Here is a 24,656-nt window from a genome sequence, read left to right as displayed (position 1 = left end):
GCCAGCCTGAATGTTGCTGCTGGCCTGACTGTGCTATAACCACACCAGGAGCAAGAGGGCATGTCTACCACAAGGCAGGAGAGTGGCTCAGCCTGGTGGTTTTCAAGCTTCAGTGTGTGTAAACTCATCGGAGGACGTGTACGTGCAGACTCCATGTCTCTACCCCTGGAGGTTCTGGTTCAGTAGGGTGGAGATGGGGCCCCGGAATCTGCATTTTAAAGAAGCTGGCCCTCCTGGCTCCCCACACACATACACGTCATGATGGATAGGGGTGCTTCGGCTACAGAATTTTGGGTGCAAGTCCAGCTTCCTTTGGCCCCTCATCCCCAAGACTCAGTGAGGAGAGGAACGGGAGGGAGGGGAGGAGGATGGGAACCAGGCGGCTGAGAGGGGCAGGCAGAGCTGGCCTAAGCCAACCTGGTCATCACCCAGGAGGAAACCCACAGCAGGACATTGAAGCCCGCTTGGGCGATTAGTGCTCCGGAAACCACGGGGACCCACTGGAGGCTTTTACTGATGCCGTGTTCTTTTCCATTTCTTCTCTGATTACATTGATCCTGTACTTTTGCTGATGTTGTGACAGTCTAATTATAGACTTCTCAGCTGCTGAGCAAACAGTCGTCCCCTCTCGGTAAATCTGCCTGTTACACAAGTGCCAGCTCTGGGACACTGTCATTATGTGCAGCCAACCCCATGAAGTGCTGTGGGCGGCACAGCCCCACACCCTTTGGCTCCTTGATGCTCACTGCTGGAGCTGGAGCACTGAAGGCTAGCCAGGATAGGTCTTTTTTCTTTTGTTAACAGATGGGGAAACTGAGGCCCAGAGCAGTGAAGTGACTGATATTACACAGAGCCAGGAATGGAACGTGGGACTGGAGGGAGGGCTGGTTATCCAGGCCTCTTTCTTTTTCTTTTTCTTTTCCATCAAACATTCACTGAGTGCCTGTTCTAAGAATTTTAAAGACAAAAAGAGTCACCTGGGCAAGAGCAGAAAGTGTTGGCAGGACAAGGCCAGCTAGAGTCTCTATCCTAGAAACTTCTCAAGAATCCATTTCCCTGGCCCTCAGATTCATAGGCTTCAGAATCTTGTCTGCATCCGTGTCCCAGAGCTAGTTGGATTAAGGGATGCTGATTCCTTCAAGCAATGCTTGCAGGAGGCTGATGTGCAAGGCTGGAAGGGAGATGTATACGTTCTGGCCGTCCTGCATGTGAACTACCGTCCTCTGTTTGGAGAATCCTCTACCTTAAGAGGTAGAGCCTACTTCCCAGAGTTCCCTGAAAATATCAGATAACCTGTCTTCCAGCCCTTGTTGCAGCCATGGCCACACCATCTGGGCTCTGCTGATTAGATCTACCCACCCACCCGGGATTTCAAATAGAAACTAGTGATGGGTAGAAGCAGGGACACAGGAACACAAAGACTCCAATTGTCTGGGGGGCGGGGGGGGGGTGGCAGCGGTGGTGGAGGCAATTACATCGTTTCTAGAGGCAGCAGTGACAATATTTGCTGCCTATATCTGTGGTGACTTTGTGATGTCTTCCCTGGACAGTTGTGCAATATGGTTTTTAGGCCTTGTTCCTGGTAGCAGAGCCAATTGGCTAAATTCTCCAGCTCTTCTGCTGATCCTGTGGACTCCCCAATATCTTTTAAATAAGTTCCATTTTGCTTAAATCAGCCAGAGTCATTTTTGATTACTTAGAAGTAAGAAACAGATGATAACAAGGACTGGAAGACCAATGTGTGAACACCCAGAACGACACGTGTTAGGTAAGTCGGATGTTCCGGGCAGCTGGGCATCCTCTTCCTCTGGCAAGCTGCATGGGAGCGGCAGGAGTCTCCTCCCCAGCAGGAATGGACTCTGGTGCCGGGAGGGAGCTTCAGACGTTGTGGCAGGCTGGTGAGAGAGACATACTGGGCCGAAATATAAGGCAGGTTCAGAGTGGACCCAGTGGTTGGCCTTGAGCGATGAAATGATCAATTAACAATTTACACCTTCATGGAATCCCTTTTCCCAGAAGAGAGATCTGAAAAACATTAATCCTCGGATACGAACTCTGGGGCCCTAGAAGTGGAGGTAGCATTGGAGAATTTACCCTCCTCTGCTCTCATCTGACATGCTTGCCAAGCCATCCCCACAGCATAATGAGAAAAGTGGGTATGGCTGGCAAAGAGACGCATCTTGCAAATGGGGCAACTGCTTTCACGTGTATGCCTCGCTTCATTCGATCTGCACACGACTCCGTGAAGCAGGTAGGCTCACTGTTATTATCATTTCCATTTTTGGATTAGGAGGCTGAGACTCAGAGATGTTGAGCCATTTGTCCAAGGTTGCGCTTGGCTGCGACAGGGATCTGACTCAACCCTATATCCTTTCTCCAGGGACTGTCAGGGAGGTGGGCAGGAAAGAAGTGTAGAGATACTTGGGCTGGAGGGAGGAAGTCAGCACTGCTTATCTTTGGCATCCTCCTTTCTCTGGCACTTCTACCATCACCCCTTCCTCCTTCTGGACCCCATCCCAGCCCCTTCACGCTGCCCCGGCAGCAGTGCCTCACTGCCATGCTAGGTCTGAGCTGCTGCCGTAGCCGTGCCCAAAGATGCAGCCCGCTTCCTCTTCCTGTTCCATCAAATTGGACCAGTCCTGGGTTGCATTAATTCTGGACTTTGCTCCAAATAAAATTTACACCACCTCGTTCCAAACCTAGTTCCCTCTATGTAAAACCAGAGAAAAATATTGGCCTCAAGAAGCCAGAGAGGAGAGAGGGATTTACTGGTGAGAGTGCTAGGCAGGAACTGGAAAGCCAGGTCATGTCTTTCCAGAGACTCACTAGTATGCAGACAAGGGCGCTGTGGTGGTTTTAAAATATGCCTATGAATGCTTTGATGTTCCTTTGTTTCTTGATCTGTATGCTAGTGACACAGGTTTGTTCAGTTTGTGAAATTCATTGAGCTGTGCACTTCTCAATATGTATGTTATTGATTTATATTCATAAAATGTTATGTAAAAATCATTTTAAGAAAGAGAAGACATTTAGGGGAGGGCATTTGAATAAGCATTTATAATGGTGATCCACCTTAAGATAAAGTAATATAAAAACTTAAGACTTAAGAAACTGCTCAAAGAAACTGATAAATCAGGGGATAATTAAGCACTATACAAACGGTCTTTCTTGCCTTACAAAAGGACTATAGTAGAATTTCTTTGCTTCTCTGGAGTGCTTAAAATAAGATTCTATTGAGACATAAAACTTTTTCAGAGTCATTGCTACAAGTGAGGCACACCTGCATTTTAGAGACTATTTCATCTGTCTTTTTTCCCTCCATCAGTTTTCTTAGGTATAAATCAGTGAATCACTCAGAATGCAAAAAAGGTGTTTAAACCGTTTTGACTGGATGTGCTCCAGTGGGGCTGATTTGGCAAAACGGAGGTCCAATAATCTCGGAAGAACAGTTTCAGTATCTGGTTCCATATGCAGTGGGTAGGACCTGGTGACTTCCTAAGACTCCTTCCAGCTCCAGGATGCCAGTTTTATGAGGTAGAAAGAACAGTGTATTAAAAAAAAAAAAAAAAAAAAAAGCTGAAACAAAATTCTAGAAAAATCAATTAATGCCCCAGAAATAAAAAAAGGGCCCAAAGAAAAATATATATGCATGAATGAAAAATGAATTTCTTTTCTGGCTCTTAGCTCTCCCCTGTTCCCCACCATAGAATTGTCTCATTTTGTTTAGGAAGTTGAACACAATTTTACCAAAGAAGAGTGGAACTAAACCATGCTAGATCAAATCCTAGGTTAAGAATTTCTGCTCTGTGTTCTACCTTGAGGCTACCTGTGCTAATGGCATCCATGAGGCAATGAAAAAGGAGAACGGGTCCAAAGGCCAATTAGTTTTCTTGTGATTGGAGGTTTATGGAAAGATGGTTAAATTACTTGCCCAAGGCCTTACAGATAGTGAAAGCTAAAACAATCAAGTTCTTAGAAGAAAACAAAGGCGATCATCTTTATGGATTTAGGATAGGCAGAGATTTCTTAAATGGGCCATAAAAAACACTAGTCATAAAAGATAAAACTAATAAATTGGAATTCCTTAAAATTAAGAAATTTCTGTTCATTAAAAGATAACATTAAAACAATAAAAAGTAAGCCACAGGTTGGGAAAAGATATCTGTAATACCTACACTGGGAAAAGGACTCATATCCTGAGCTCTCATAGATCATTAAGATAGATAACTCCCCACAAATGGGCAAAAGACTTGAACAGACTCTTCACTAAAAGAGTATTAAAATAGACAATAAGCATCTGAAAAGTTGCTCAATATTATGGATTATCAGAGAAATGCAAACTTAAATCACAACAAATTTAAATCACACCCTTTTTTAAATTAAAAAGACTGGCAATCCCAATACTGGCAAAGATGTGGAGCAACCAGAACTCACCTATCACTGGTTGGAACATAAATTGTTATACTACTTTGGAAAACTGCTTGGCAGTGTATTTAAAGTTTAATATGTGTATACTCTATGAGCCAGGAAGTCCAATCTTGGTATTTACCCAACATAAATGAATGCTACACCCACCAAAAGACATGTATAAGAATGTTTGCAGCAGTTCATTCATGAAAGGCAAAGCTGGAAGCAACTCAAGTGCCCACCAACAGTAGAATGAGTACAGAAATTGTTAAATATTTATATAATGAATACATGGTAGTGAAAAAAGAATGAACCATTGTTACACACAATGTGGCTGAATCTCATAGACATACCGTTGAATGAGAGAAGCCAGACACAAAAGTAGTGCACATACTGTGTATTTCATCCTTATCAAGTTCAAACATTGATAAAACTAATCTGTGGTGATAGCAGTCAGAATAGTGGTTACCCTTGTGAGATATTGAATGGGAAGGGGCATGAACAAGATGGAAAGTTTCTATATTTTGATAGGGGTGGCAGTTATATGGTGTGTACATACGTCAAAATTCGTCATTTTTCACACTTTAGATTTGTGCACTTTACTGAATGTTATACTTCAAAAAGTAAAAAACAAAACAAAAAACCAGATCATTTGTCCTGATTTTGTGTCTGACAATTGGGTCACTGTGGCTTTCCCTATAAGCGCTCATACCAATGTCCTGTTCCGTTAAAGTTCCTGGAGACTCCCCTCCCCGTCATCACGGAAGGACGCATATCTGAGAACTCTTTGCAGCCCAGCAGACACTGAGAACCACGCTTACTTCACTACCGCATCAGGAAAGTACACTTTTTCTCCAGCACCTCGTAGAGAATCAATGCAAGTTCAACAAACGTTTATTGATAAATAACAATGGCTACCGTTAGATACAAATAGCATTTTCCACACACTTTAGAACAGGTACTGCACTAATTAATAACTTTCCAAGTATTTTCTTAAAAGTTATATAACCCTACACAGGAAGTTTATGGAGGGCTGGTTAAGTTATTGGCCCAAGGCCGCTCAGTGTGAGTGGTGAATAGAGATCTCAGTTCAGGTTAGTCTGATTGAGAACCTGGGCTGAAAACCACTTGCTATGGAACGGACGGTTGGTGTCCAAGCCCCGCCTGCATGTTATATAACATACTCGACTAAGCCCTGCGGCATTCCGAGTAGGGCTGAAGCTGTGACGGTTGCCAACATTGGCGATGTACTCCCGGCGCCTTTCGTCCCACTAACTGCACACAGGTGGTCCCCAGGGCTAGCGAACCAACTGCGCTCTTTCCCCAAAGACCACGCCTTCACCTCCAGCTAATTTGCCTGGGGAATCAGAAAGGTTCCCAGGGCCCAGAAACCATAGTTTTTTCCAACTTCAACAACACACGCCGGAGGTAGGCATGGGCGTTTCACTCCCCATTCCTGGAGAGAGGAAGAACCAGCGCGAAAACTCCCGGAGATGTAGAAGAAAAACAGGCCTGCGGGGGAGCAGGTTAGAGATGGGGAAAGCTTGGAGGGGTGGAATTATGCGATAGGAATGGAAGAAAAACCTGTAAAGTATACAGGTGTGTCCCAGTAACTCCGAAGTTAAGCGGGTGCCGACGCAGCCCCTCTCTATCGCGCTTGCGCAATGCTACCTCCTTGTGCACCCCCGCCCCTGCCCGCGGCTGAAGATTTACTTGTCTCTCGGCAACCATTCACCCGAAGAGCCAATCAGAGTGCACCTTTCGCCCCGCCCCGCCGTCAGCGCCGGGGCGGAAGGATCCCGTGGGGACTGGCTCCGCCCCACCCCGCCCCTGGCTCCCCCAGGAGGGCAGGCTCTGGGGCGGGGACGAGGGGCGGGGACGGGGGCGCGCGGGCGTCGTCCTGCCGTATAAGAACGGAGGGGGCGGCGGCGGGACAGCTCACTTTGGTGCCGCTGCCTGGGGGCTGTAGTGACCGCACCGCTCCTCCTGGAGGCTGCCCACGCCAAGGACCTTCCTCTGTCGCCTCGTCTTCCACCGCCCAGGTGAGTCCACAGTTCCCTCCTCTACAGGTGTGAGGATGCGGCGGCGGCCCTAGTGAGCCGCGCGCTCTGCCTTCGAGGGTCTGTCCGGGCCAAGCGGTGCTCAAGTCTTTGCCAAGCCTGGTCGGGGGAACCCTCGGAGGGGAGGTACGGACAGGTGCCAGGACCCAGTGCTCCTTTCCCCTCCTGCTCCCGCGACGACCCCCGCCCTTTAGACTCCCGCCCCGAGGGCCAGAAGAGACGGTCCAAGAGGGAGCTACAACTTTCCAGAGTCCTGAGCCCGGGCTTGGCAAACTTCAGCGAGTTCCTGCTCTGCGCGTCCTGCGGGCTGCGCGCTGGCCGGGCGCAGGCGTGGCGTCGGAAGAGTGTGATGGGCGCCTTCGGCTCCTTCCCCGGATCAGACGGTGCCCCCGCCACCCCTTCCCTTCCTGCAGTCTCTCCGCTCTCGGGCGCGTTCACCTTCGCCGGCTGGCCGAGTGCGAATTCGAATTCGGCGGTTTCACTAGGCGCAGTTGGAGGCGCAGGGGTCAGGGGCCGGGAGGGGAGGGGCGCTTCCTAGGCTCATTGCCTGGGCCTGGGTTTTACGGAGAAGAGCGGAGATCCTTAACTTTTCATGGACTCACACTCGACTGTGGACACCGTGAGGAGCGACGTGACCCAAGAGAGTGACTTGTGCGCTGCGCGTCTCGGAAACTTCTCGAGAATCCGGAGTCTGTGAAACCTGGTTCCTCCCCTCTTTGGAATGGAAGTTGCTTACCGCGTAGGTTAAAAGCCATGAGTCAGTTGATTCGGATAGCGGTGCTGCCGGTGGCTGATAGGCGCGGCTGCCCCCGGAGGTGTAGCAGTCCGGGGACTCCTATCGCCCGGTCGCGAGGCAGGAGGGAGCTGGGTGGGAGGGGAGGCGGAGGAGGGTGGCGAACCCGCAGAGTACATGTTGGCAGCCTGCACACCTAAGCGCAGGAACCTAAGCGAGGAAACCAAACAGCGCTACCTTGAAGTTAGAGGGGAGGACTGCAGAAATGCCTGGCGAGTTTCTCTGGAGGACCCAAGTCCTCAGGAAAACTGACTGTTAGGGCTGGACCAGGCGGGAGGGAGGGATCATCTCAGCCCCCTTCTCTCCCCGTTTTTATCCGGGGCCGGGCTTCTGCAGGGCTCTGACCAGTTTCTTGTGTTAAGTAGGAACCTGCTTCCTTTTTAACGTTTTCCGGTTTTTTATGGAGATATAACATGCATACAATGAAGTGCTTAAAGTGCACTTAGGGTAGTAAGTAAGTGTTTATAAAGACTGTGTATGTCGTCATTTGTATTTTGACAACTTGTTCTTCAGGATACTTGGTAGGTCGTTAGGAGACTACACCAGCCCAGGAAATAAGATGATTAAATCTTCCTAAAGTAGACTCCTGGCTGGCCCACCTGCCCTCCAGCGGGATGAGGGTGGCCATTGTTGGTTACACCAACCTTTCAATCTGAATACCTTGGCCAGGAAGCAAGGCAGGCAGCTGGGAGGGTGGCAGGAGAGCATACTGGGAATCTACTGTGTTTGAAATCCCCAGAGGTGTTACTGAGGTAGTGAGAACTACCCCATTGGACCCTACAGTTTAAGGGGGTGGGGTGGGGGCTAAAGAATCCTGACTGTTCTCTTGGCTTTCAGGGACGTGGTCTGAGCTGGATCAGCAGTGGTTCTGTTCTCTGGCGTTCTTGTTTGTGAAGATGGAAAACTTACTATCTCTGGAGTCAAGCTTAGTTGACTTCAGATAATTGAAACTTTGTCTCTTAAGGTATACCCATAGCTTTACAGTACATATATTCTCAATAAAGAGTTTTTAGAGGATTTTCATATATTGTATATAATTGTTCAGGTAGTTGTGGGTTTTTTTAATTTCTCTACCAGGAGGCCTCTGAATTGTTAACAAAGCTTCCTAATTTCGTAACTTTACTGAGTGTACCTAGAACTAATAGCTGCACTCTTTACGCTGAGTTTCTTCCACAATACTTACCTTGTATCCAGAGATTAAATCCTCTGAAGGAAAAGGATTTGGCTCTTAGCCTGTTGTCTGAATGAGTGTGACTTAGCTGAGCACCAGTGGCTGTCCCTACTTAGTTTCTTCAGTTCTGCTGTGAGTAATCAGCAGAATCTCATTGCCAGTTCCAGAAGCCCTCTCTCTCCCACCCACCTCTGTCTCCCAATACTGAACATGCTTAGGCTACATCCCCCAGTGTTCAAGGCCGGGGCAGATTATGCACATCTTCCAGTACCCAGCAGAGAACAGAGAATTCCTCATACTTCTGAAAGTCCAAGGAACAGTGGGGCAATAAAGATAACTTAAAAGTGGACTGTAGTGCTCTTGTTCTCACAGTACCATTAACCAGACACATTTGATACAAAACTAGAAAACTACCTTAAATTTTTTTTTAGTGCTCAAGTAAATACCTTGTTTTCATCTTTCATCTTTGATATGTTGTGTTCATGGAGTCACCCAAGGTCTCTGAATGGATATGTTAAGCCTTTTTTGCATAACCGAGAGAAGTTGCAGAAGCCCAAGACTAGTTTCATGAGTTAAGTTAAACTTGTGTTGCTTTTGTGTTTCTTGGTTTCACACCTCACTCTGGGCTGTATGTTTTGTGTGCATGTGTGTTTAGGGGTTAAGAGGGAGCAATGCAGTCTGAAGTTACTTGGGATAAAACATTACTCTGGTTAGATAAGGTCCATTGCTTTTTTGTGTTGTTACTGAGGTAAACAAGGCAATATAGAAAAATGCCTTCTGCCATCTTGTTTTGACTGCAGTACACTAATTGACATAAACTTGTATGATGAAGCAGACCCCTCTGTGTTTTAAGAAATGTTCATGTGTTTAAAGCAGCTTGGACATATCAGTAGTGCTGATCTTTTGTGATGTTGTCAGAACATAAAGTCTCTCAAACTTTTTTACCCTTTCACTACATGCGTTAAGGAAGCTTATATTTAGAATCTAAATGGTTTAGAGGAAGCATTTTATATAAGCCAACTATGTAAGGAAGCCTTAGAAATTGTTTAGAATTAATAGATTTTGTACAGCTGGCCTCTAGCTTGTTCTAGAACTATTTGAGAACTTCTTGGAACAACAGGAAAAAACCAATATGAGAAAATAACTGCTGATGTTAAGCAACTCTCCATGTAGGATGTTTTTTAGTCTCAGAGCCTGAGACTAACGTCTTGGAGTCTTGGTCACTAAACTGCGTAGAGTGTTGTTTATTTCTTGGATAACAGTGATTGAGTCAGTAAGTAGTTAAGTGCTTCCTGGGCAGTAGTTTGTGCCAGGTGCTGAGGAGGCCAAGGGAATGGCATTCCAGAAGGCTTCTGGAAGCGCTGTGGATGGAGAGGAGCTGGGTTGGCTTCCCTGTGTGCTCCGTTTTCTCTCGTTTCTCTCAGCCGCGGGCACGTGAGCCCCCGAAAAGTGGGATCTGCTCATTGCTGAGTTCTCAGCGCCTGCTTCCAGGGCCGGCCTGGCACTCGGAAGGTCTTCCTGTCATTGGATACATGTTCAGCTGGCGATGGACCGTCATTCTTTGCAAGGAGGGAGGTGTACTTTAAATGGGTGATCTCCTGGTGGGCCAAGGCAAGCAGGGTGGTTTCTGGGTTTTCTTTTAAGTGGAGGCCTTAGGAGAAAGGTGTGGAGCTACCGGGCAGGGACTACTAATTGAGCAGCAGCTGAAACTCCTCCAGCTGAGCTGCAGGCTGGCTCCCTTAAGCACTGCCCATCCTTTCTGCCCTCCGTGACGCCAGCCTCACATGGCTCACTCAGCCTTTCTCTCTCTGCATTCACTCGGTTGCTAGTTCTGCTGATTCTTTCTCTTTTTTATTTTTTGCTTCCCACTGTCATCACTGACCTGGTTTAGGGGCCTGTAGGCAGCAACTTGACAGAGCAATAACCGAGCACGTCTCCCTGCCTCTGGCCAATTCTACCATCCCGTGCACCTCGAACATCGTCATCGGAGCTCACAGGAACTGCCCATTCGTCTTGAAGCTGAGCCTTCTTTCCAAGACTTGTTACCTTTCTGACACTCTATTTTTGACCTCCCTTGCAGAGTCTTCCTAACTGCCCTACCTTGCCTCACAGAACACATACTCAAGTGTTTGGACAAATGAATCCTGAAGACGGGAGAGAAGGTGATCGTGCATCTTGCCTGGCTGCCTTCTCCTTACCCCAGATACACTGTTGACCCCTGCCCTCTGCTTGTCAGAGTTAGAGAGGGGCGTTAGGACTCCCGCAGCTGCGTGGTCTTGGGCAGTTCTGTCATTCACATGGAACAACTGCATGGTAGCGACAATAGGAAGTGTGCTGATGCAGAAGTAGAGATGAAGCGGACACTAATTGAGCATTTGACGTGCGTCCAGTTGCTTGCCCAGGGTTGCTCAACTAGGAACACCGCTGCTGCTGTCTCCGTGCCCAGGCCCTTGTAATCTTTGTATTACCTCCTCTCTGCTTGTCAGGCCACCTTTAGTTGTGGGGAGACCTGAATTCTGGTCCTCGTGGAGCCTGCCTTTACCTCTTCAGGCTTCGGTTTCTTCATTATGGTAAGGACTACAGACTAGACCAGTGCTGTCCAGTAGAAATGTGAGAGGCACCATTGACTTTCTAGTAGGCACATTAAAGCATAAAAATAGATGAAATTCATTTTAATAATAAACCTATTTAATCTACCATATCAAATGTCATTTCAATATGTAATCAATACAAAAAATCTAAATGAGATAGTTTACATTCCTTTTTTCACACTGAGTCCTTGAAGTCCAGTATGTGTGTGTTTGGCACTTACAGCCCATCTCAGTTTAGATTTACCATATTGGGCAGCATAGGTCTGGACCACCTGCAAATATATTTCACTCTCAAATTCTGATTCTGCACGTGTGGGAGGCAAGAGCTAATGACCCAAAGTTACAAAAGAAGAGTGTGAGCCAGGATATATGCTCTAAAGGGCAGGGATCTTTGTTTCTTGCTTTCTAGTATATCATAAGCTCCTGGAACAGTGCTCAGAACATAGTAGGCACTCAGATATTTGAAAGAGTGAAAGGAAAGTCAGTCATGGCTAACTTACTGATAATCATTCACCCCATGAGTCAGGCTTGACACTAAAACACGTGATGTTTGATTCCTAGTCCAGTGCTCATTCTTTTGTTAAGTTTCTTAGATAATAATCATAAGTTAATAGAATTTCAAAGAACTGCTGATAAAATCTTCTGGCAGGGGACCAAGACTCAACCAACAATTAAATTTTATCAACAATTAAAATTTGAGTGACAATGCAAGAAGTAACTTTCAAGTAAAAGGTGTTTATGAGATATCTGATGAGAACAATGCATTAATTACTTGATAATTCTAAACTGGGCTACTGCCGTGCTCGGTACCTGGAGGTCAGGTACCTGCTGCATGCATGCTATCTCCTTGGTTAGGATCTGTGCAAAAAAACAAAAACAAAAAAAAAAAAACACCTGGCTGGAAGTGTATGTGTAATTAGCATCCCTGCTGAAGTGGAGGTCAGCTCATACACAGACACTTGTGCTTGGGTGTGTCTGTGTGCCTAACCTGTGATAAGTGCTGCATTTGAGGAACTAAGAGTTGCTTGTCCCTTTCCTGATAAGGCCCAGGGATGCTGCTAGTGCCTAGAGAGGACTTTTCAAAGCTCTAAGCTGGCAAGTTAGATAGTAAAGCAGCCTTTGATAAAACCTGCGGGCTGTCAGCTCTTAAACCCTGTGGATTGTGTGTGAACTCAGTCAGCCTTACAGTAAGCAGTCTCCTCTCTAGAATTATCCTATTTTTCCCAGTCCCGTCAATTTCTAAAACAGAAGGGCCAGCTCTGTCTGGGGAGCTCTTTAAATGAATTCAGACCAGTAACACCTCTGATTTAGAAAGAAGCATTTGATGGTGTGAGAGGGAGTTACCAAGTAGCAACAAAGATGATTTCCAGTTCAGGTTGTGTGTGAAGCGCTTAATGCTGACACCTTGGAAAAACATCAGCGCTTTTATGCCTAACTTCCGTCTAAAGATGTCTATGTTCTGACCTTGTTAATATTTCCATTTGCAGCGACTTTAGAGTATTGGTTTCAGCCCTTGAACTTCTGTGGCGTCCCTGTTGGAATGTCTGAGCCAGTGTTTCGAAGCCACAGTGCTGTCTCTCCCAGCATTATCTACCCACCCACGCTTTCTTAAGCATCTTATTTTTCAAGATGGGAAAGAATATTCTGTTGGAGTTGTCCTGGGGCAGGTGTCTGTGGGTGGAGCCCAGCTAACCATTCAGGCTGTGTGCTGGCATCGCTGGGAAGTGAGGATTTGTGAAGGCCCCTCAGACTCTGACAGCCCAGTGCACGATTTCAGCTTAGGACTCTGCTTTCCACAGCTCATACGGTGTCCCAGTTGCCGTGGGAATCGAACCGAATTTTTGGACTCTAGTAAACATTGCTATTCAATGGCTGGGAGGTTGCTGATAACCTTGAGAAAATCGCCTGAGACCTCCGGCTGAATGTGATCGAGCTGAGAGTGAGAAAAGACCAACTGTCGGGCTTGTTGTGCCACTGACTTAGAAATGTTTTCTCTGGGCGGTTATTTCTTTGAACTGAGGTGGAATGTGTTGCAGGCATTTGAGGGGGCAACTGTAACAAAAACTTCTTGGAGAAAAATTAGCATAGACTATATTTTGTTGTCCTTTAAAAAAAAAAAAAGGGCATTATTTTATCTGGATCTGGTGCTTTGGGCCGTCTGCTAATCTAAACTCTTATTCCATGGCCATGAGACCCTGGTATGTGCCTTTGTTATCTGGAACTTTCTAATGTGTTTGGAGATGTGGAGGAGTCTCCAGAATGAGGCCCCTCGCTGGTGGTGGGGCCCAGCCCAGGTGAGCAGCTCGCAGACAAGAGGCTTCCTCAGGCCTGCCCCCCACTTCCTAGATAACTTCTGGCCTTCACCCCCAGGGGATTCAAGGAGCGAGGGAGGATTTCTCTTCAAAAGGCCAGATCCACATTGACCCTGGTTTTTCTCCTTCCCGCCCACTTTGGTGCTGCTGCATATATCAAGCAGCAGGACTGATGTTCATGGTCAAAGTACCCGGCTCTGTCTTGTGGGTGAAAGAATCTCAAGGGGCCAACTGCATACAGGTGGGGAAAGCAGCAGGTGTCTGGTCTCAACTGCAGCATTCGTGGGGTCTTCCTGTTTTCAGTTTTGTTCTAGTCTTCTTTCCTGGGCCAGCCCTTAGAGTCCCGGCACATGCACCAGCTGTCTCTCTGTGGCTCCCATTGGGGTATCAGTTTCTTTGATCTGAGAAGGTTGTCCTCTTGTCTGTAGGGAGTGTCCCGTCCTGTTGCTTTATCAGCGGATCAACACTCCTGATCTCCCAGCCATCAGAGCGAATCCCAGTTGTTGTTCCTTTATTCTATGAGCAAAGCAGCATGCCTAGTCTGCTGGACCAAGATTGGCACATTCCTAAAAGCCTCTCTCTTTGTGCCATTATTTTTTCCTCTGAATGCTTGTCTGGCAAACTGACTGTCTCCGCTCCTGTCACTTCTGGGTTCTCTCTCCTGGACTTGCTTTCTCTAAAATCAAGACTGCCCTGCAACACGGCCGGTTGTCTGGTAGCTCCCCTCAGAAAGTTAGGATCCTAGGCCGCCATCTCCCAGCCCTTGTTCCTTTAAAACAAACATTAGCGTAACTATTAGCATTTCTTAATTATGTTCAGTTCTGGTGGCTCCTGCCAGGCTGTATACACCCCCCCAATCCAGAATGATTTTGAGGGAGGGAGTTTTTGTACTGACAGTTGTTAGATACCGTGATTCTGAATACTTAGGCCTTGGTTTCAGAACTTGCCATCTGGTTTTACCCCACATAAGTGGCCGGAGCACATTTTGCCAACTTCTTTCCATAAAAACCATCTCGTTAAAAAAAAAAACAACAAGAAAACCTTCATACCTTCTTTCTTTTTCCTTGTACTCATGGCCATCCCCTTCCTGTGACTACCTGAGTGACTAGCTCTTCTTCAAGCGCCCTCTCCCTGAAAGCTATCCACCTCCTGGGAAGCCTCTTCAATCTAATTTCTGCCACTTGGGGCGTCCTTGAACAGTTTACAGTTTTTGTGCCATCTTTGTTCCCCCTTTCCTCACCTGTAGAGGGGGATGAGGTTATCTCCCTTATAGGGTTGTTGTAGGAATCAAATAGGTTGATCCAGATAGAGCCCTGGACGCGCTGTCTTGCTGCCTATTTGGGACACTGTCAAATGGTTTGGCACCTGGGTAAATATCGAGTCACACTGGGTGTCCCCTGGCCATGGCTGTGGCTGCAGCTATACGAAAAGCCCCTGCAGAGTTCTGCACACATTAGTGCCTGACTGGAGCTTCTGAGGAAGCAGTAAAATTAACCCTGTGGGAAAAGGACTCAGGCAGGCCTAGATGATGTTTGTGTTATGAAACAACTGAGACGTAGGACTTGCCACACACTGTGGCCAATAAATTATCTTCCTTGGTGTCTTTCTGAGGAGCACAGCTAAGTTACCTTGGTGTCTTTTGCTCTGCTAGAATCTGCACAGAAGCAGATGATAAAGGGTGACTGACTCCAGCTTTGCTGTCCTTGGTGTGTAGGGTGCGGGCAGGTGGCGATGGGAAGATTTTAACCATGGTTGTATACCTAATGGAAGGTTTCTGGCTCCTTTTTTATTTTATTTTATTTTTTTAGGACCAACAAAATCTTTGTTTTAGTAAAGATTTTAGTAGCAACAAGAACTGTCTGTCCCAGTGCACTTGCGGTTTGTGACGTGTGCTTACTACCCTGTCCCCACCCACGAAGGCAGCCCTTGTAGGGAGCTACCAGTTCCAAGAGTTAGGACACTAGCTGTGGAGTTGAGGACCTGGGGTCGATTCACTTAATCTTTTGTGAACCTCGCTACTTAATTTGTGAAAAGGGGACAGTTGTGGCTTCCTCAGAAGCCCGTGAGGATTAAATGGCAAGTGATGTGAAGTGGCTCCTTCTAAGTATTATTTCATTTGCTTTTGCACACACCTCTGCACCCTTCATTTTATAAGCAAATAAGAAATAGGCGAGTAGTTGTGGTTCTCATTCACTCAGCTTGCTAAGGGAAGAGGTAGGATAAGGTTATTACAAAATGTATTGCCGTCCACTTTTACTTGTGCTTCAATTCTCTAGGATTTTACACAAAATAAAATAGTCTCTTTTTGCCTAAAGTGTCCTGTGTGGTACATGAGGGAGAAGAATTTGTGTGGAAGATGTGTGGGAATACTCAGGTGTGTGGATTGCCTCTTGGCCAGGAGCCGGGGACGGCAGGTGTCTTTGTTCCGTGTGCACCCTTGTTTGAGTCTGTCACCGGGCTTGGTTCATTGCCCATGAGTGGTTCTCTTACCCTGAGCTGGAAAGTTTTGTTAGGAAGGTCCACACTTTAGAGGTAGCATCCAGAAACCGTGAAAGGGAATTCTTGTCATCAAAGGAATGCTGCAGTGTGTTGGTGTTTCTTTTGTGTTCTTAAACCCACAGTAAGGTCAGAAGAAGGTGATGCCCAGTTGCCTCTGGACTGACGAAAAGCTTCAGTAGCTGAGAGACCCTCAGTTGAAGCCTCAGCATTTTCCTGAAACCTTCTAGACAGTCACCTAGATAGCTTTCGTGTTAAATATCACAGACCTACACTTAGATATATACGGCCGTTACCTTCATGGGTGTATACCAAACCAGGAACTCTGGACAATTTCTGTGTCTAATGCCAGGCACAAAATAGGAATCTGTGTTGGTTTAATCTAAGACCTGCATGCAAGTGTCACCTGCTTAGTTCTCTTATCTCCATCTCTTGTGCCTGCCTCTCCCACTTGCCCACCTTGAGTCCCTCATGCCCTCATGGTGTCTTCCACCCTTGTTTCTGGAGTTCCTTGGATAGTCCAGGGCTCTAGATAAGCCGTGAAGCAATTTTTTTTCCCCTATTGGTGCTCAAACAAAGGTTTTCAGATCAACCTGTCTTGAGCAGCAAGGTTCGACATCAGCCCTTTCCTCAGGGAGCTTGGTCTGCTCTTCTGGCTTAATTTTTCTTTCTCTCCCTCTTTTACTGCCATCTCTGCAAACCTGTTTTTTTCCACCCCCCAGTGTATGTATTCTTTCTGCTGCAGTCGGATGACAGAAGAAAAGGGAATTCAAGGATCCCTGAAATCGTTGTTCATCAGGAGTCAAACCTTTCAGAAGATTAAGTAGTTTGGACTGAGTGGGCAGCTGGTCAGCTTGACTTGTAAAAAGGTGCCTGAATTTTCAAGTCAGTGAAAAATTATGTCTCCACCTTTTCTGCTTTCTATTGTGCAAGATACAATGAATCTGCTTCTCAAACAGTGAAAGAGAAATCAAACACTTGTGTTTGAATTTACTAGACTTCAAATTAATGTGTTTTCTAGCCACTATTTTGTTAATTCTGCTAACTAGAATTTGCCTTTAACCAGGGCCTTTCATGAATTAGGAATGTGTGTTCCACGTGATTCTTTTATGTAGGGATTATATCAGTGTTGATTTAACGTGGTTAATTAAAACTAAAACTGTTGCTCTAAGCACTGGTGTGTTATCTAAGCACTGGGGACCTATGACTTGGATTTATTCTGGTAATACCAGTGTTTGTCCAAGTAACTTGAAAATGCTTTTGGTATTTAAGATTGTTTGGATGAGTGAGGGAAAATGAAAAATTCCTTTCTAATAGGCACAAATGACTTCTTTTAAGCTCTTTGAATGAACTAAACACTTAATGTGAACTTAGTGTAAATTTGTCCCTTCAATAGATTGAGCTCCTCTATATCTAAATCATGGTAAATTGAGAGGATTAAAAAACTATAGCATGGATGTGGCATTTGTCATGTCCCACACTGTGCTTTTATGTAGACTACTTTTTTTTCAAAACTTAACCCCTTATGTGTGAAAAGTTGGCATGGAAGAGGCCAGCCATAGGCTTCTTGGATTCCTGAAGGTGTTTGTTGTGTTTATTAAAGTTCTTGCAACTATAGCCAGTAATCAACATAGGGTAGCTATATGTTTGAAATGAGAAATAGCAATTCTGTGAAACTGCAAAAAATATTTTTGGATAACAAACATAGAATGGGACCAGATGAGATGGCTTTTCATTATTTTGAGAGTTTTGGGTTTGTTCGTTTGTTTGTGTTAAATAAATAATGACATCTTTTAAAGAGTACCTAAGTAGAAACTTGACTAAAAGGCATTTTAGGGGGAATACAAAGTCCTTCCTCCCCCACCATCACTGTGGGAATCAACATTTAAGGCTTGGAGGGAAAGCTTCCAAGTATATTTGATTTTTGGCACATGGATGTGGAGGGAGGAGTGGTGAGAAAGGAATTGAAGAAATTAAGGTAGCAGATGGAGTGAAGGCTCATAAGGGAGAGATTTTAGAACATGGATCATGAGATTTTCATTTTTTAACTGACACACGTATAGGTTCCAAATACAAAGGGCACAGAGTAAGTTTTCTTCTTCCCCTGCACACTAAACTAGAGATGATATTTGGTATAGGTTGAGATACCTCTTATGTATATTATACATAGAGTTTATATGCTTGTATTAATATAAGAATAAATGTTTACAGTTTTAACTTTTCTATTAATGACTCTTGATGAAAATTTCACATTCATACAGAAAGAGCAGACACCATTATTTTCAACAACTGCATGCCTTTGTATGTATGCTGTTGTATACATGTGTCAAATCATTTAACCCTCTTCTGATGAATACTTACAGCTTTATGAATAAGTCTCCATTGACTATCTTGGTGCATACTTGCAAGTAAGCCTGTAGGATAAAATTCAGAGTATACTTAATAGAAGTGGAATTGCTACGTCAAAGGGTATGTCCACTTAAGAATCTTGCATTGTTCTCCAGAAAGCCCATGGACAGCGTACCAGAGGTGTCTCCTTCCCACACGTGGGACTTATTTTTATTTTTCTTCCTGTCAATGCAGGAAAAGAGACTTATCATCTTTGCCAATTTGATAGGTAAAAACAATACATTGAGGTTTTAATTTGCCCCTCTGTTAAGTAAGGTCAAATGTTAGGTGTCTATGTCCATTGACCCTTCTCTGTTGATGTCCTGGTATTTGATTTGTAGAAGCTCTGTATTCATTAAGAAAGTGAATGCTTTGCCCAATGATACAAATCTTTTTTTTTTTTTTTTTTTCCGGTCTTACTTTACGGCATTTTTACCATGTATATACTTCTATTTTTATATATTCAAATATATCAATTTTTGTGGCTTTTAAGGTTTAGGTGATTTATAAAGGACTACTCTGTTAAGTATATATAACTGCTGTCCTTTTTTCCTAGTACTCTTAGAGTTTCATCCTTTTATACTTAAGTCTTTGATCCATCCATCTAGATCTTAGTTTGGCATGAGATAGGGAGCCACATTTTTTTTAAAATCTAGATAACTATCTAGATGTCTCCCCCCTCCCTTTACTATATTGAAATGCCTCCTTTATTATATACTAAATTCATTTATGTATTTGATTTTATTTTTAAGTTTTAAAGATTTCGTTCCATCGATTTGCTTTTTGTGCCAGTAACATGCTGTTTCAATGATTGTGACTTTGTGATATCTCTTACAGGCCAGTATATATCACTTTTATTTTTTCATAGCTTTTTCTTGGCTATTCTTGCCCTTCCTCCCATATGAACCTTACAAACTCTTAGTCTAAAACAGATTCTAACAGAATTTACTACAAGTTCACAGATTTTAAAAGGCATGAAAATTCTCACTTATATATACTTCCCCCTGCACCAAAGGAAAGGGTTATAGCTTCCAGATTCTCACTGGTCTTAGATGCCCCTCTTCCAAAGTTCTAGAGTAGGAGCAGTCCTGACTTTAACCCTGTGGGGACCCCCTCTGGAACAACTCCTTTAAAAAAAAAAAGACTCTAGTCAAAGTAATTCCTACAGTTATTCTCCTCTGTAATGTTACCGAGGTTCTTTCTGGAGATTTTCTTAAAATTGCTACTTGAATCCCAAGTACTGATTGCATTACGGCTTTTCCATTGCTGTGTGACTTCTCACACTTGTATCATAACCATGATCTTTGAAAGCACAACAGGTGTTGCAGTGGAAAGCGAGTTGTATCTCCATAGGTAGGCCAACACGCCTGAAATCTGTGCCACGAGATCATAGTCTAGCTGTGTCTCAAAGCCTGTCATACCTTTCTATAATCATTTGAACTTAATTATGTAGCACCCTATACAATAAACTCAAACGTTGTACTATATGCTGATCATAAAAGAGGCCACCGAGAATTACTATTATAAGTGTATCGAGAACTTGATAAAGAGAACTCTGTTGCAAATCTGACTTGAAACCAAATGCTAGCTGCAATAAACATTAAGTATTTCATCACAGATTTTGCTTGGTGTCTAACTTAGGAGCGCCTTTTTTAATGCTGTCCAAAGAGGTTTGAAGAGAAACTTTTATCTTCTTCTTGACAAGATTCTGCAGTGAGCAGTGGAGGGCTCGTCCTCAGGTTGGTCTTCTAGAGCCTGCTTTGATCACGCAGTCAACCTCCTACTTTCTGCCTCTCAGCCTAGCCACGAGCTCATATTGCCTTTCTGTTGGCTTCTGTACCCTGCCCGTAAGTGAACTTATCTGTGGCCTTCCCATTTACCCCATCAAGGGACACCCTTTCTTCTGCCTTTATATTACATTTTATTTCTGCTGCTAGAATTGTCTGCACCACACACTGCCCTGTATTGATTCCTTGCATTCTTATCCTCCTTCTGATAGGGAGCACCCAGAAAGCTCATCTCCATCTCCGTGTGCCCAGCAATGCCCTGACACTGAGTAACAACCCTGGGGAATCCCTGGCACCGGTGCAAGGCCAGAAATCCATGTTGGAACCCCCAGAGAATGCATGCCGATGTGTATTCAGATGCAGCAGCTTCCAAACAATGAAACTGCAGAAGTCATTAGGATGGATTTTGTGTGTGTCTAGCAAGTCAGAAAGGCAGAGGGGGTGGGAAAACTTTTCACAGTGAAATCTGAGGACCGCACCTTGACCCTTTGTTCTGACTTTTATGTCCATCCAGCTAATATGTGACCTATGTGGATCCACAGGCACCTTGACTTTTTAATATATCAGTATTTGTTTTTATATATTAGGATTTCCAGAAATCTACTATATTTCATTTTTTTGCAAAGTACAGTGTAGTTGGAAATTACTTTGGAAACTTTGTGGCTCTAGCAGGTGAAGTGTAAGAAGTGGTATTTTTCCAGTACTCAGTGCTAGCTTTATTCTCCTTAGGTAGCTTCAGTGTACTATTTTTCAAAATACAGTTGAAAGATCACACTGCCCTGAGGAAGTTGGCCATGTCCCGTGAAGGGCATCTGTGCTGGGAAGAATGGTTCTACCACATAGATGACTTTTCTTGACCAGAAATCTAGTTTCACAAACAACTCCTTTGGTTCTGTCTTGGATGACAGAAGTATTTGTTATAGTCACCTCTCCCGTAAGTGAAAGGGACATGGGAATCTTGCTGAGGGAACATGCATTATTCTAGCAAAAGTGGTTGCACACCCACTTCTTGGTGAGGTCATAGCCCAGAGTTGAGAATCCATCTGCTCATGGAGTGGGAGAAGTCGTGTGTGTGTGTGTGTGTGTGTGTGTGTGTATCATGTGTTCTGTGTGTGGGTGTTGTCACCTAGGTATCAACCAGTTCAAAATGTAGTTAGGGAGCCAACGGCAGAAATAACTGGCAGAGAAAACAGAATGTTAGCAAGCCATAGAGGCCCATTACTGAAGAATACTGTGTTTAAGTGATTTGGTTCCCTTCACACATACCAGCACACTCCAGCCCCTGCTCCCACACAGTTAAAACAAGCAAAACAACAACCCACACAAAACAAAACTATGAAGTCTTCTAAGTCGGTATAGAAGTTTGTGTATTGTTGTCTTTACTCTATGTCGGAACTTTTCTTTACCTACATAACCCATTTAATCCTCACAGCAACACTGAACAGTAAGTGCTATTTATCACCATTTTACAGGAAAATGTTCAGAGATAAATGTCTCTGAGTTCCGTGAGCTGCTTTGCCATGCAGAAGAGAATCCTAACCCTGTTTGTCACCTCTCACTTTCAGTTTCCTCGGCCAGAACATCCCTCCACCCCCCAAGATGGCAGAGGAGAGCAGCAGTGCCAGGGACTGCGTTTCCTTCAGCGTGCTCAACTGGGATCAGGTTAGCCGGCTGCACGAGGTCCTGACCGAGGTCGTACCCATCCATGGACGAGGCAACTTTCCAACCTTGGAGATAACTCTGAAGGACATCGTCCAGACTGTCCGCAGCCGGCTGGAGGAGGCAGGCATCAAAGTGCAGGATGTCCGGCTGAATGGCTCTGCAGCTGGCCACGTTTTGGTCAAAGACAACGGCCTGGGTTGCAAAGACCTGGACCTGATCTTTCACGTGGCTCTTCCAACAGAAGCAGAATTTCAGCTGGTCAGAGATGTGGTTCTGTGTTCTCTTCTGAACTTCCTGCCAGACGGCGTGAACAAGCTCAAAATCAGTCCAGTCACTCTGAAGGAGGCGTACGTGCAGAAGCTGGTGAAGGTCTGCACGGACACTGACCGCTGGAGCCTGATTTCCCTCTCCAACAAGAACGGGAGGAACGTGGAGCTGAAATTTGTCGACTCCATCCGGCGTCAGTTTGAGTTTAGTGTGGACTCTTTCCAAATCATCCTGGATTCTTTGCTTTTTTTCTATGACTGCTCCAGTAACCCCATCTCTGAGCACTTCCACCCCACAGTGATCGGGGAGAGCATGTACGGGGACTTTGAGGAAGCCTTTGATCACCTGCAGAACAGACTGATCGCCACCAAGAACCCCGAAGAAATCAGAGGCGGGGGACTTCTCAAGTACAGCAACCTTCTCGTGCGGGACTTCAGGCCCATGGACCAGGAAGAAATCAAAACTCTAGAGCGATACATGTGCTCCAGGTTTTTCATCGACTTCCCGGACATCCTTGAACAGCAAAGGAAGTTGGAGACCTACCTGCAAAACCACTTTGCTGAAGAAGAGAGAAGCAAATACGACTACCTCATGATCCTTCGCCGGGTAGTGAACGAGAGCACCGTGTGCCTCATGGGACACGAACGCAGGCAGACCCTGAACCTCATCTCCCTCCTGGCCTTGCGCGTGCTAGCAGAACAAAACATCATCCCCAATGCCACCAACGTCACCTGTTACTACCAGCCAGCTCCTTATGTCAGTGATGGCAACTTCAACAACTACTACGTTGCCCATCCTCCAGTTACCTACAGCCAGCCTTACCCTACCTGGCTGCCCTGTAACTAACCTTGAGACCTGAGGGTTTCCACGGTGGGAGCCCCAGTACAGCCAGGGCTCTCAGGTAGGGGAGCCTCCTTCTAGATGTAGGTGTTTGGCTTTTAAAGGGGAACTCAGCTCTGATTCTGCTTTTTTTTTTTCCTTTGTGTACCCATTGGAATGGGTCTACCGTTAACTATGAGCCAACCCTAAAAGGACCCATAGTAAGTGCTACTTTGGAAAATGCTGTAGGAAGTGTGAACTATCCACATCTTTCCAAGACAGACACGAACGTGTCACATCCCAAGCATTAGCACATGGGGGTTTGAGCCCTGCAATAACAGATTGGGAGAGCTTGGGCAGCATATGAGAAGTTTAAGCTACTTTTCTTCTCACTTGCGCCTAGAGTAGGCTGTGTTGGTCCTCACTTGGGATTCTCAGCAGTTACATGGAAGTTGTGCTGATAATCTCCTTTCTTGTATCAATTTTAGTCAGGCAGAAAATGGAAAACATGAGGGTGCTCTTGTGACCTAATTTTTGTTCAAGGGACTAAATTGCTTATGTTTATTCCCTGTCAGCAGAGCTGAGAATTTCTTTCATCAATAAACCAAAGCCAATAGCTGGAGAATTGAGATCTGGTTGGAAGTGGTTTATGGTTTAGATGCTGTGTTATCTTGAGGAATTGTGAGATATTGCTGAGAAAAAAAAATAATCTTTTCTTGAAATGTAACTTGAAAACAAAATAAAATGTGGAACATAATGTTAAAGTAGAATTGTGGTGGTGGTGGTGGGAGGGGTGATTGTAAATAGGAAACATTGAATGTTCATTCTTTTTTTCTTTAAGGAATTCTTATTGAATGACACCCTTTTTCCCCTCCTTCATCAGCTCTTTCATGGCTGACTTTTGTTTTGCTCTTCCTAAGACAGGATTGTGCTGGATCTAGAGTCATTATGGGAACTGACATGAGGGTCTTCCCGTGTTTTAATTGGAAACCCCTTTTGGTCACATTCCAAGTATGACAAGCTGTTTTTCTGGAGTACTTTGGCTATTTTTGGTTTTTTGTTCTTTCTGTTTTTGTATTTTCAAAAATAGTAATTTCCTTCTCCAGGTGTTTTTGACAGCAGATGAATTCAGGAATTTCAGTAGAACCGAGTGACCTGTGGAATTGCTTTAGAATCTAACCTGCTGTCTCTATGCTGTGCGTGCAGGTATGAGGTTCGTGTTCATCCTGGCCTTGTGTGCGTCGGAGCTACCAAGGCACTTTGAAGTCATTCCAGTGTATTTGGAAAGAATTGAGTGAATGAGAATGATTCTGGTACATTTGACCATTCTTGTTTATATTCTGCACTTTAGAAGGAAAACAGTGTTAATCTCTAGTCAAAAGCAAACTTAGTAAATGGAGGACTTCTAGCTACTGTTGCTTTTCTCAGTAGATTTAGATAACAGATTTTGTGTTTTGAAACTTTTTGTGGGATCTCTTAGGAAGCATCACTTTAGGGGGTGTCAAGGGCAAAGACAGTCAATATTGCCAACCATCTTGGTTTCTGAAGTGAATTAATGAAATCCATGCTCCTGATTTTTATTTTCTCCTGTGGCCATAAAAATCCAAAGCCCTAAGTGATTGCTTTCTCCTCGCTTTAAGCAATGAAGTTATCTTAATGCTTGGGAGAAAATCAGTGGTTTACCTTTTTCTAAAAATATTTTCAGACGATGTTTTGGTCCCCTTAAAAGCAGCTCAGACATGACTGAAACGCGAGGTATTTGTGTTGTGCTACATGAGGTGACTGGAAGCCACTTCTTAATGTAACTAGCTCCTGTTTCCCTGTGAGCCTTAGGTGTATTTGAATTCATTGGCTTTGAGTCAAGGCTGGTTCTGGTTGAGGGAACCCAGGGTGCTTCCGTGTT

General features: G+C 44.9%; 1 protein-coding gene across 1 annotated transcript; it reads left to right on the top strand.

Moving 5' to 3' along the window:
* The first annotated feature begins 6,390 nt into the window (after positions 1-6,390).
* TENT5C (terminal nucleotidyltransferase 5C) lies at positions 6,391-23,354 on the top strand. Its single transcript, XM_069478908.1, has 2 exons — positions 6,391-6,449; positions 21,571-23,354. Exon 2 carries the CDS (start codon positions 21,605-21,607, stop codon positions 22,778-22,780), a length of 1,176 nt encoding a protein of 391 aa, XP_069335009.1. The 5' UTR covers positions 6,391-6,449; positions 21,571-21,604; the 3' UTR covers positions 22,781-23,354.
* The last annotated feature ends 1,302 nt before the right edge of the window (positions 23,355-24,656 follow it).

The sequence above is a fragment of the Eulemur rufifrons genome, chromosome 8 (assembly GCF_041146395.1).
Source record: "Eulemur rufifrons isolate Redbay chromosome 8, OSU_ERuf_1, whole genome shotgun sequence".
NCBI lineage: Eukaryota > Metazoa > Chordata > Mammalia > Primates > Lemuridae > Eulemur > Eulemur rufifrons.
Note: the sequence above shows the minus strand (reverse complement) of the source record. Positions and strands in the feature narration are given on the sequence as shown.

Excerpts from the sequence above, each read along its gene's own strand:
- TENT5C (XM_069478908.1), top strand. The coding sequence starts at position 21,605 with ATGGCAGAGGAGAGCAGCAGTGCCAGGGACTGCGTTTCCTTCAGCGTG.